Source organism: Oncorhynchus clarkii, chromosome 17 (assembly GCF_045791955.1).
Source record: "Oncorhynchus clarkii lewisi isolate Uvic-CL-2024 chromosome 17, UVic_Ocla_1.0, whole genome shotgun sequence".
NCBI lineage: Eukaryota > Metazoa > Chordata > Actinopteri > Salmoniformes > Salmonidae > Oncorhynchus > Oncorhynchus clarkii.
Genome location: NC_092163.1, coordinates 57,253,515 through 57,266,580, shown reverse-complemented (window position 1 = coordinate 57,266,580; position 13,066 = coordinate 57,253,515). Strand labels below are relative to the sequence as shown.

General features: G+C 39.2%; 1 protein-coding gene across 2 annotated transcripts in view; it reads right to left on the bottom strand.

Moving 5' to 3' along the window:
• Nucleotides 1–10,463, bottom strand: part of LOC139371163 (immunoglobulin superfamily member 21-like) — a 283,840-nt gene extending 273,377 nt beyond the window's left edge. For both annotated transcript variants that reach the window (XM_071111291.1, XM_071111292.1), the window contains exon 1: nt 10,077–10,463. In XM_071111291.1, the coding sequence (XP_070967392.1) occupies nt 10,077–10,215 (139 nt within the window). In that variant the 5' untranslated portion in view covers nt 10,216–10,463. The remainder of the gene's footprint in view (nt 1–10,076) is intronic.
• Between the last annotated feature and the right edge of the window lie 2,603 nt (nt 10,464–13,066).

Genomic DNA, 13,066 nt, shown 5'->3' with positions numbered 1-13,066 from the left:
AAGGGTGATAATTAAAAAAAAATCACAAAAGCTCTGACAAAGGCTGTGAGGCTTATTAAATATCAGTGATACTATCAAGAGCAGTGTGCCGTTTCCTTTTTCCTTCAAAAGTGCTGAACAAATTGTTATATTGACTACATCTATCTTAGCTCACTCATTAATGTCTTAATCGAAATTATGGATTGCCTCTCATCCGGTCATCGTTCCTTTATGACATTGTTTGTAAATCTCAATTGTCAGTAGAAACCACATTTGTTTAAGCAAGTCAGCCATATCATCTATGTTTTTTTAAAAGGCAGTAAATGAGACTGAATGAACTGTTTCGCTGCCAGACAAGGCTCCGCTGATAGCCAGGTGTAGCAGTGGTAAGGATTTACTCCATGTTGCTGAAAAGAAAGCTCTGCTGTTGGGACAGCTTTATGTAGGCCCTAACAGTTTGTGGGCACCGTTTGTCACCGTTATAGTGCAATTAAGGTATTGTTTAGTGTTGTGTTGTGTAGTGACTTTGCTGGTATGCATCTAAAAACATATTTTTTTGTTTGCCCCACCAAGATTTACATGCTAAAATCGCCACTGGTATTATGCTACTTTGAGCAAGGCACAAAGCTTTCATGTACAAACGACTCACACATACCACGTTATAACGGGTGACGCTTATTGTATACTGCCAAAGATGTCAGAATTTTTGCAATTTTTCTATCAAGGGAGGGAACCTACCTCTAAATTCCACCATGTGCTCTATAGAGATCATGGAAAGAAGCCACAACAAATATTGTTATGTAATTTTTTGGGGTTACTTATTATTTTATTTTTTACTTTAGTTTATTTTATTTAATAAATATTTTCTTGTAAGTAAACATTTCATGTGACAAATAACATTTGATTTGATTTGAAATATTATGCTTAACTGTTTGAACCCCGAGAGCCAAGCCTATCCTTTGTTTACCTATCTCTGCAACAACAGCTTCTAGAGGAATCAGAGTACCTTCAAAATCTCACACAAGTCAAACAGGGCAGCAACCTAGCTCTTTTCAAGACAGTCCAAAATCAAATCAATTCAATTCAAATCAGTGCAGGACTTCAGGGCAGAGAGGGAAGTTACAATGCTTTTTGAACTCTCTTTCCCCTGGCATTTACTTATCTCCACTAATCGTAGTTTTTATTATATTGACTGATCCCATTGACTGGGATGGCAGACTGCATTGCATCCATACAGGCCACTTAAAGTTCATCTGCCAGGACTTTCTCTTTTATTTCTTCCAACTACCCTACACAAGAGGTGGGTATTATGGCAGCGAGGGAAGATCAATTTGGCATAATGGCTACAGATTCTGTTGCATTATTCACATTGGGGGAGATGTAAGCCCTTTGGTGTTCCCTAGGACCTAAGACAACTTGGCAACAAGTCATCTTGGATGCAGAACCCATTTATGTGGATTCCGTTAATAAAATATGTTAAAGGTTAATTAAGCTTTTTTTACAACCAAATCTCTATATTTGATGTAAACGTTATGTTAAAGAAGGGTCCAGACACTTCGTTTGCAATTTCAAATATTTTTGAGAAACTTACCCCAACCAGAGATGGATTACCTAATCCGTGAGGTGCAGTATGGGGGCTTTTAAAAATATGAACAAATGCTCCAAAAACAGCCAAATATGTCCTTTTGGAAATGGAGAAGTTCTCAATATAGTGATGCAGGTTTTTACATGTTGTACACATGAAATTGTGTCATTCAAAACTTTATCCGCAACGTTATATTACTTTTTCTTTTTTTTTTACTCGAGCAATACCTCTCCATCTAGTCTACATGTAACTGCCAAAATATAATTTTATTTAACTAGCTCAGTTAAGAACACATTCTTATTTTCAATGACAGCCTAGGAACAGTGGGTTAACTTAACTGCCTTGTTCAGGGGCAGTACAACAGATTTGTACCTTGTCAGCTTGGAGATTTGAACTTGCATCCTTTCAGTTCCTAGTCCAACACTCTAACCACTAGGCTACACTGCCACCCTAGGAAACAATATATTGAAAACAGGTGCTTCCACACAGGAAGTTCAAGACACTTGTAGAATCTATGCCAAGGAGCATTAAAGCTGTTCTGGCTCGTAGTGGCCCGACGCCCTATTAAGACACTTTATGTTGGTGTTTCCTTTATTTTTGCAGTTACCTGTAGCAGCTGGCTACCCAGAAAATGGAACAGCTGGATAGGGGAAGCAGCTCAAGTCGCACAAAATGGAATATACCGTTGCAGATAAGTAAAAAAAAAAAATGACACAATTTCATGTGTACAACATCCAAAGACCTGCATCACTATACTGAGACCATTTCCATTTTTTAAAATGACACATTGTTATGTTTTCAGAGCCCATGTACAGCACAACGAGGATGAGGAAATTAATCGCTTGTAAGTAAAAAAAAAAAAAAAATTGTCTGGACCATTCTATTACATCCCATTTACATCAAGAATATATATTTGGTTGTGAAACAAAAGCTAACTCCTCCTTTAATGGATTTACAAATACTGTTTTTTAACAAAGAGAGCATTTTAAGCTGGTCCCAAAATGTTAGAGGCATGGTTTACCCATTACCTGAAAGGCAAATAGATCTGACACATGCAAATACCCTCTGGGCTTTGGTGGTTTCCTCAGTTTATTCTTAACATGTGGCTCAATATAGTGCCATAAAATATAAAACAGATTCATATATTGCCATATCATGACATGAATCTTTAAAAAATATGTGATTAGGAACTAAAAACTAAATTAAAGCCATTCCTCCCAAACTATACCACTATCTGAAGAAGAGAGTAAACAAAAATACTGGCATACATTCTTGAGTGTGGCAATGTAAGGCAAACTCTGTAGGGTCTATTTGATGATAGGAAAATGAGTAAACCAGATGAGTACACACCGGTTTATACAAGTGTTTTTATACGGCAGCTGAGCAGCATAATTGAGCAGCAGTGTGGAACATTGTGTATTGGTGGAATCTAAACAACACATTACAGTTAATTAGGAAGAAGGCTCAAGCCCCACCTCCTCTCTCCTCTTCATTCTCTCTTCTTCATTTGACAGAACACAAAACTGGGGGACAGAATATTGAGCTACACAATACTACAAAGGCAATGTAAGGTCAATTTGATATTCTATAACAACCGAATAACTTGCACGCTATAGGTTTACATGGAGGGAAACGTTGAAAATCTTGAAGAAAAATTGTAATATGTGAGTCACAGTGTTCTTTGTGGATTTGTACAGCCCTCTTTTGACATTAAGGCATCACAAGGCTTCAGAAGGTCCAATTTGCTAGATTAAAAAAGTTCAAAATGAACTTTCTGTGGACAATAGTGACTGGCAATACAACAGGCAATTATTGTTCTATAATCTAGGCGGAACAAAAACATCTCTACTAAAACATTGTTCAGGATATTGTTCGTAACAGATCTCTAATCTCAAACATGTTTCCGGAAACACAATGCATGGTTTATGACCCTGCATGTAAAAAAGACACATATCAAATGAATAAGGTAGCTGCGCTGACCACACAATAGCGAAATAAAATGCAAATTAAAAAACACAGAGGGTAGGCTTTAGATTTGTTCATAATCATTTTATATAACTGCTGAAATAAAGCCTGGTGATTGGTTGATGGAGGAGCCACCACAGCCCACTTTCCTGCCAATATCTATTCATACTTCCTGTGAGTCAAGCCCAGCTGTCACTAGCAGACGAGGACGGTGAACAGGAAAGCCTCAGATCAACTCCAACACACAACTTTTTAACTCCCCACTAAATCTCCCCCCACTGTTATGATCCACTGCATGTTGGACAGCCTGCCATGGAGCGAAGCAAGCCATCAAAGTAAACGTCCAAGATAACGACTTATACTGATCTAGAAAGGGACTAAACAGACTAAAAGCCCAAACCAAAAAAGAACGCTGTATGTAAAACTACAATATCAAATATTTCATTATCCAATCACGAGATGTGGGTTGATTAAAACTAAATCAGCACATTGGCCTATAACAGAGCAGAAATTCAACTACAGTGCTTAACCACCACACAGTATTTGTGTCGTGGACTTGGAATAACACACGATGTTCAGTATCCCTATGCCCTCTGACCCTGGTGTGCCTGAACAGCGATTATTACTATCCTTATCCCTGTAATGGAGAGATGTTCCTATCAGATAACACCAGCAACACATTATGAGACCACATCCTTTTTCCTGATTCAATTCAAAACACATGACATTGTTCTCCCCACGTTGCCCTTTGAACCCATTTCCAGCCGTTTAGAGTTGAGATTTCAACTTCATTTCCTTTTCATATTGGTTTACCAAGACCATGTATCCATGTAATAAGGATGTTATATTACAAAACAATATCTAATGAATCTATCTAGTGGTATTTACAAACAATTTAGAGGAAATTGTATAAAGCATGAAAAAACGCATCACTCATGTAAAATGTATGCTGACAAAATGTGTCCTCTGCATTGATATTGGGTGTCTCATGTATTTTTTATTCTGCTTGCATTTAGACCCTGACCCTGTGGAGGAGAGGGCAATGTGGGGAAATAGGATTATGGCTAGCTACTGTAGTTCATTGTAGAAAGTTAAACTCTGCTCTATGACCTGAATAATTGACATGGAATACATTACAGCAGGTTATAAATCAATACAAAATATCCTTAGGCTTGTGTGTTATCCACAGACTCAAAACATGACAGGGACAGTAATTAAATACAAGTATTTGAGATTCTGCAATAAGAGACGACATTGTGCTGCCACAATGTGCACATCCATATAGATGAATAAAAACATCTCTCCATATGGGGGGTACTTACAAAGAGTGCCCAGCTAGACATATAAACAACCACTAGGCATTCAGCTGCTCTGGCAGAGTTGACTCACAGAGAACAAAAGAGAGCAAAACGTTTAAATGAGAATACACATGCCCATAGTTGGACAATGCTGCCAAGAAACATTGAAGACAGAGCTGCATTGGAATGCAAAAGGAGTAGATTAGTAAATTTGTTTCTCATTTAGCAGACACTCTTATCCAGAGCAATTAAGGTTAAGTGCCTTGCTCAACGGCACATCGGCAGATTTAACTTAGTCAGCCCAGAGATTCAAAACAGCAATCTTTAGGTTGCTGGCCCAACCTCTTAACCGCTGGACTACCTGCTGCACTAAATGAGAAACTATTGCTGTGTATCTATACCATGTCCATTTGTATGTGGGTAAAACAGAATGTCTTTTTAGTACATGTGTGGGAAAACATCCAACCTGGACCCTCATATAATCATGGCCATCTAATCATGGAAAATCTCTCCCTCATCTCTCCACTGTGATAGCTGATGTGAGGTGAGTAGTATCTTAAAATGGCTGTCATGCATTACCCATGTAGGTGCTATACATTGGTGCTGGATGTGGTGTTTCTCAGTGTACAGATTTTTTAGATCCATTGAAAAATACTATATAAATGTCTGTATTATTATAATTTATTTATATAGTTACACAATTGTGGCCAGACTCTGTCCTTGTCAACAATATTACTCTTTCAATGTCAGGTTATGACACACACACACACACAAAATAATACAAGAGAGACTAAAGGGCTGTTCTAATCTAAACTACTATGACACCTTCCTCTCGTTCTCTTACCCTCGAACAATAAGAGCTCCCTTGGGAAAGCGTCAGTGGAACGTCAATGGAGGGCTCACTGACTTGAGTGGAGTGGGAAGTGAAGGGTTGATGCTGCTTAGAATGCAGTGGGCCAATGTAGGCATATGCACTGCATTTTCAGAGCAGCATGGATCTAGTGGCAAGTAGCCCGACATTCCTAACTACGCTTTCGCTAGAAACAGAGTTGTCCCCTGATATTTTGTAGCAGATATGAGTCTGGCTAATGAAATCATGATGAGGTTGCCCTGCCTGCATCTTCAAAATTAGTATCACCCTCAGCCCTTGAGGGAGTTGCTTCTTGGTCTAATGGTCATGACGTTGTTTTCTCATGTGGCAGAATAGGGTTCCGATCCCACCAGTGACAATGGCGCCCAACTGTGGGACGGTCTTTCATGGGGTACGAGGTCATAGGGGGTATATGTAGAGGACATGAGCCAGGCTCATGTTGTCTTGATGAGGTAGCCCTGCATGCGACTTCAAAATCAGTGTCATGCTTGGTTGAATAGGAAAGTGTCAAAGCTTTCCCTCCCTCAATTGGTTAAAGGTGCAGCAGCATCATTGATGATTTGCATTCCCTTTCCTTAACCTTTTCGCCTCACTCCACCCACCAGAATCAATTTACTCTGCCCACATTTTTTCACTTCACCTCAATTCCCTTTCCTTCAAATGAAAACTAATGACTTATAGTATTTTGCCTCCATCCTTTGCATTCAGTGACCAATTGATTAGACTGCTCAATCACTGTATTTCAAATTTCTTATGTGTTTCAAACCTTTTATGAATGGAATAGGACAGTCAAAAGGCAGCCTATAGATTGCATCTAGGTATTAAAGATGCACTATGCATAAATTGCTTCGCCATTTCCTGGTTGCTAAAATTAGTATAGTTAGACTTATTTCAGTTTATGTGATAAAACAAGCAAGTATAGTGTAGAGAATCATTGTACCATCTAAATTGCTGTGAAATATATATTTTCCATAACCCAAAATATTGTATTTCCAGCTGTTTGAAGCTGGTGTACAAAACCGAAGGGTAAAAGAGCAAAAACTAAATTTAAGAATGAAACATAGAAATAGCACACAAAGAACAGATCTACCAGATCTATCAATGAGAATCATAAATATACAGTACCAGTCAAAAGTTTGAACACACCTAGTCATTCCAGGGACTTTCTTTATTTGCACTATTTTCTATATTGTAGAATAATAGTGAAGACATTAAAACCATGAAATAGCACACATGGAATCATGTAGTAACCAAAAAAGTGATTAACAAATCGAAATATATTATATATTTGAGATTCTTTAAAGTAGCCACCCTTTGCCTTGTTGGCAGTTTTGCACACTCTTGGCATTATCTCAACCAGTTTCGTGAGGTAGTCACCTGGAATGCATTTCAATTCAAATCAAATCAAATGTATTTATATAGCCCTTCGTACATCAGCTGATATCTCAAAGTGCTGTACAGAAACCCAGCCTAAAACCCCAAACAGCAAGCAATGCAGGTGTAGGTGTAGGTCTACAGCAATTAAAAGGAGTGCCTTGTTAAAAGTGAATTTGTGGAATTTCATTCTTCTTAATGCGTTTGAGCCAATCAGTTGTCCCGCTTAGCGGGACTATATGCAGAGATATCCCTATTTGGTAAAATACCATATCATGGCAAGAACAGCTCAAATATGCAAAGAAAAACGACAGTCCATCATTACTTTAAGAATGTCAGTCAATCCGGAAAATTTCAAGAACTTAAAGTTTCTACAAGTGCAGTCGCAAAAACCATCAAGCGTTATGATGAAACTGGCTCTCATGAGGACCGCCACAGGAAAGGAAGACCCAAAGTTACCTCTGCTGCAGAGGATAAGTTCATCGGAGTTAACTGCACCTCAGATTGCAGCCCAAATAAATTCTTCACAGAGTTCAAGTAACAGACACATCTCAACATCAACTGTTCAGAGGAGACTGCTTGAATCGGGCCTTCATTGTCGAACTGCTGCAAAGAAACCACTACTAAAGGACACCAATAAGAAGAAGAGACTTGCGTGGGCCAAGAAACACGAGCAATGGACATTAGAACGGTGGAAATCTGTACTTTGTTCTGTCTGATAAGTCCAAATGTTTTATTTTTGGTTCCAATTTTTGGTTTATTTTTGGGTTTTGATGGGGGTGCGTTGCTGGTGACACTCTCTGTGATTTATTTAGTATTCAAGGCACACTTAAGCAGCATGGCTACCACAGCATTCTACAGCGAAGTGCCATCCCATCTGGTTAGCGCTTAGCGGGACTATAATTTGTTTTTCAACAAGACAATGACCCAGCACACCTCCAGGCTGTGTAAGGGCTAAGGAGAGTGATGGAGTGCTGCATCAGATGACCTGGCCTCCACAATCACCCAACCTCAAACCCAAATGGAGATGGTTTGGGATGAGTTGGAGCACAGAGTGAAGGAAAAGCAGCCAAAAAGTGCTCAGCATATATGTGGGAATTCCAGGTGAAGCTGGTTGAGAGATTGCCAATAGTGTTCTGTGAAGAGGCGACTCCGGGATTCTGGCCTTCTAGGCAGAGTTGTCCAGTGTCTGTGTTCTTTTGCCCATCTTAATCTTTTATTTTCATTGGCCAGTCTGAGATATGGCTTTTTGTCTTTGCAACTCGCATCCCGGAGTAGCCGCTTCACTGTTGACGTTGAGACTGGTGTTTTGCAGGTACTATTTAATGAAGCTGCCAGTTGAGGACTTGTGAGGTGTCTGTTTCTCAAACTAGACACTCGAATGTACTTGTCCTCTTGCTCAGTTGTGCACTGGGGCCTCCCACTCCTTTTTCTATTCTGGTTAGAGCCCGTTTGCACTGTTCTGTGAACGAAGTAGTACACAGTATTGTACGAGATCTTCAGTTTCTTGGCAATTTCTCGCATAGAATAGCCTTCTTTTCTCAGAACAAGAATAGACTGATGAGTTTCAGAAGAAAGTTCTTTGCTTCTGGCCATTTTGAGCCTGTAATCAAACCCACAAATGCTGACGCTCGAGATACTCAACTAGTCTAAAGAAGGCCAGTTTTCTTGCTTCTTTAATCAGAACAACAGTTTTCAGCTGTGCTAACATAATTGCCAAAGTGTTTTATAATGATAAATTAGCCTTTTAAAATTATAAACTTGGATTAGCTAACACAACGTGCCATTGGAACACAGGAGTGATGGTTGCTGATAATGGGCCTCTGTACGCCTATGTAGATATTCCATAAAAAAATATGCCATTTCCAGCTACAATAGTCATTCACAACATGAACAATGTCTACACTGTATTTCTGATCAATTTGATGTTATACAAAAAATTATTTTCTTTCCAGATCAAGTCAATTTCTAAGTGACATCAAACTTTCGAACGGTAGTGTATATATACATCACATTTCTATGTGAATTTTGTCAGGTGGCCTAAAAAGTTACATATTGATACTTTACGGAAAAATGTGTGCTTCAATGCTGTAGAATCTGGTCAGATCTTTGAGTGTCAGACAAATAACCGAAATCTACTCTAACAGTGACTGTGCTGTAGCCTAGTTTGGCTACAGCATGTAAGCTTAAATGTAAGCCTAATGCAAGACCCCAGGAGCCCATGGAATAGCCTTCCATTGTTTACAAAAATATGCAGCAGTACACAATGCCTTGATCTTATGAGAAACTTCCAGTAGTTCCATTTAAAGTTCCATTATAACTATTATATGTAGGAGATAAGTAAATGTATCAATTGTCTTCATTCACAGATAGAAGGCTACTGATATTTTGTTATTATTAGAAGTCTGGTCCTGGCTGTATTCATGGGCTGTGGAGAACACTTGAGCTAAGGCTGCATTCAATGTGAGTCGCCGAGGAGCCCGAAACATAACGGTAGTTGAATGCCATAACTCACAGGCAGCAAATCTGTTAGCGATCTGAAGTAGTAATGATTACAATCATAATAAAATAACAAGAAGAAGATAATTACTTGATTTCACACTGTAAAGTTTATGGACCATTTGCAAGAAATACCATGATGTGTGATGCACACTTCCTCCATCTATGCTCTCCTTTACCAAACCCTATTACCCAACGATACCATATCTGAGGATGCCAGCAGTCAAAACTGAAGCTGCGGAGGAATACCATTCTAGGGTCTTCAAGGAAACCATTCACTTTATCGGAATGGGGAAAAGTTTAGGCAATTATATGTGCATACATATTGAATGCTATGGTTCATAATATGAGCGGCCAACATTTAAACTGTTTCAAATGTACATGGACTCAGCCATCTGCCTTCCACAGCGTCTCCGAAATTATGACCTCACGAATTCTTAAAATGTGAGAGGCTTTTTCTTATTCAACTCTCACATACTGTGTTTATGCATAAATGATGACTTACCAACGGCTAAATCCAGCAGATCTGCGAACAAGAGGAGACACAAAGAGAAGACAGTCATCTTTCCCTTATTTTGCAATAAATCCCAAACTCCATCTGCGTTTACATGCTCCCCATTTGTCGGCTGCGTAATCCCCACCATTCCAAAGGTGTGAGATCGAGAGGTGCCCACAAACTGTTCATGATGCAGTTCAAGTATAAATAGAAATATGATAAATTCGTTCCAAGAACACTTAAATTACAGCAAAGAGGACCAATAATCGTCAACTGAAACGGTTCCTCAACTGCGTAGAAAAATATTTTCCTGCTAGACAATCAACGTTAAGCAGTGCAGTCGATGATTAGAAAAAAATGATATAGGTTGGATGAAAATCTATGCTTCTCAGTCAATGCTCTTCTCTCTCACCCGCGCGCTCTATCCTCCCGCCCTCCAGCACACACGCAAGCACACAGTCACTCCTGATCACTCGCTCTTTATTTCACACAATTTTCCTTAATCCTACCCTGGCTCTAAACCCTTCCCCTCTAATTCTGTCCACTAAACCGATTTATTTCTGCAGGATTTTGTTTTTCTTTAGTGAAAAGGTTTTTAAAGATCATTATAACCTCCTGAATACTGCAACGCCTTATTCTACTGTACATTAACGCAATGAACCTGGATAGTTTCAGCATCTTTAGCTGGCACTATACTATAGCACCAAAACCATGAGCGTCATCACCATGAAAAACTATGAATTAATCCCGAAGTGCACCTTGCCCTTCTATTAAAAAAAAACATTAAACCCTTTGCCCCAATATTCACATTTCAGTAGCCTGCGCCAAACTCCTAATGCAAGTGTAGGATTATGTCAGGTTCTCTCCCCTCCTTTACTCTTTATCATGAGTATGTCCCATGACCAAATGCAAATGAGGTATGGATGTTATTGTGAATTTAGTGTCCACACATACTTTATTTGTAAGGTCTGCATTTGTCCATTTGGCCAATTCTTGAAAATCATCCACAATAGATTGAATAAGGCATATGCATATGTTATCCTCTATGCACTCACTGCAGGTGCTCACAAAATGTCATCAAATCAGCAGAGTTAGATTTTGAACTCAGAGACAGCGTTGCTACTGGAACAAATCAAGATGAAATCTTCTCACTGTGTACAAACAGACACCTGAAGTTGCTTCAAGGTTCACATAATGCAACATATTTGTAGGGTTTATCCTATCCTATGTTCCCTTCCACCCACAGACCAGGTTGTAATCCCCAATATTATTGAGTATAAAGTATGCACTCTGATTTTTAGATAAATAGCAGTAGCTTACAACAATGGATTTGGAGCAAATGGTGGCATATTTGATTCTCTTTGGTCAGTGGATTGTATAAAGATATTTGTATTTTGAATGACCTTGCCTATAAAACAAGGAGAGAGGTTACATAAAAATAGAAAAATAGAAGGAAAAAGTTGTCATAAATGGCTAAAGACAGTCTTATTCCCTGGAGCATCTAATTGCACTGCTGTAGAGGAACTGGCCTCAGTGCAGAAGACTGCTGTCTGGGATAAGGTCTGCAGTACTAATGCACTATCACACATCTCTAGAGGGCAGTGTCAACAACAATTTATTGAGGCAACAGAGCTGAACGTCTTCCTGTCCATATGGCACCTGCCCCATGAACAAAGAGGGGTCTGCAGTCTCGAGGGGATGCACATCTTCTACTGTTGTCATGTATGGTGTGGCCAGCACAGGTTTCATACCAACATAAATTAAGTTAGGGGACACAAAGGGATGCCTTTGGTTCGATAAACCGTAAATGGTGTTTATTCCTTTATTTGTGGACTGAAGGACAGCAGGGGAGAGTCAGACTGACACAGAGGTAGATAGGTAAATAGGGTTGAGTCTAAATCCTGTTTTATTTTGTCTCAGATACCTTCCACAGTATTTATTAGTATCTATCTTTAACTACGTTACACTGGTCGGTAGACATTCTCTGTTTTCATTGACACGTGTACTAAAAATGCACTTGTACTGTATACCACATGCATAGCAATAGCCTGTCATACCATCCTTTGCCACTCATCACATTTGTTTGCTTCAGGACAGAAAAAAATGAAAATACAATGCAGTAAGGAAGATTTGTTTCCAGGGTCTGTTGAAGGTGATGGTACAGAGCTTTTGTATAATTTCAACCAGTAGTTATGAAAGTAGCGCTCGTGAGCAAAAACGGGTCAGCATAAATGTTGCACAATTGTGTACAACGTCATCCATTTTGTATGATATGTTACAAACAAATCTTCCTTACAAATGTTTTTGTTGTGCAATTGGTATGTTACGAATTTGTAAGTGCTTAAGATCCCATTCAATCTCTTTAAGCAGTTACATCAAGGTTTCTGAACATCATGGCTCAGTTGGAAGAGCATGGTGCTTGCAACGCCAAGGCTTTGGGGGACCAGTATGGAAAAAAAGTACTGTACGTATTCACACAGTGAGTAAGTCGCTCTGGATAAGAGTGTCTGGTAAATGTAATTATGATATTTTGCTGCTGGTTGGAACACAATAGTAGTTTAGATTTTTGGACCAAAGAACACATTCTATGCTCAAAAGCAAGGGCATGTGTACAGTACAATATGGCTCTGTCCTTTCCTCCCTCTTATTCCTGAAACTCAGCGGTTTGAGGTTCTTATATGGTGCAAGTGCTCATTTTCAAAGAGATTACAGCACATATCTGTCTGAGGCAGAATTGCATGGATATTATGCATGGGAGTCGACTCAGAAGTCTTCCAGTGTGAAACACATTGAAATGTGCCCTTACCATCACCACCGATTAGGGCTGATTTCTGAAAATGGGACGAGAACAGGCTTGAGGGGTTGACCAGGTTAAAACCTGCTGTAGACATGCTGGAGCTGCAACATTTTATGTCATGCAGCCTGAATAGGTACAGACAATAAAACCTTGATGTCAGCTTAAGGTATTTCCTAGAGCTGCTACCTCACATGCTACCTCT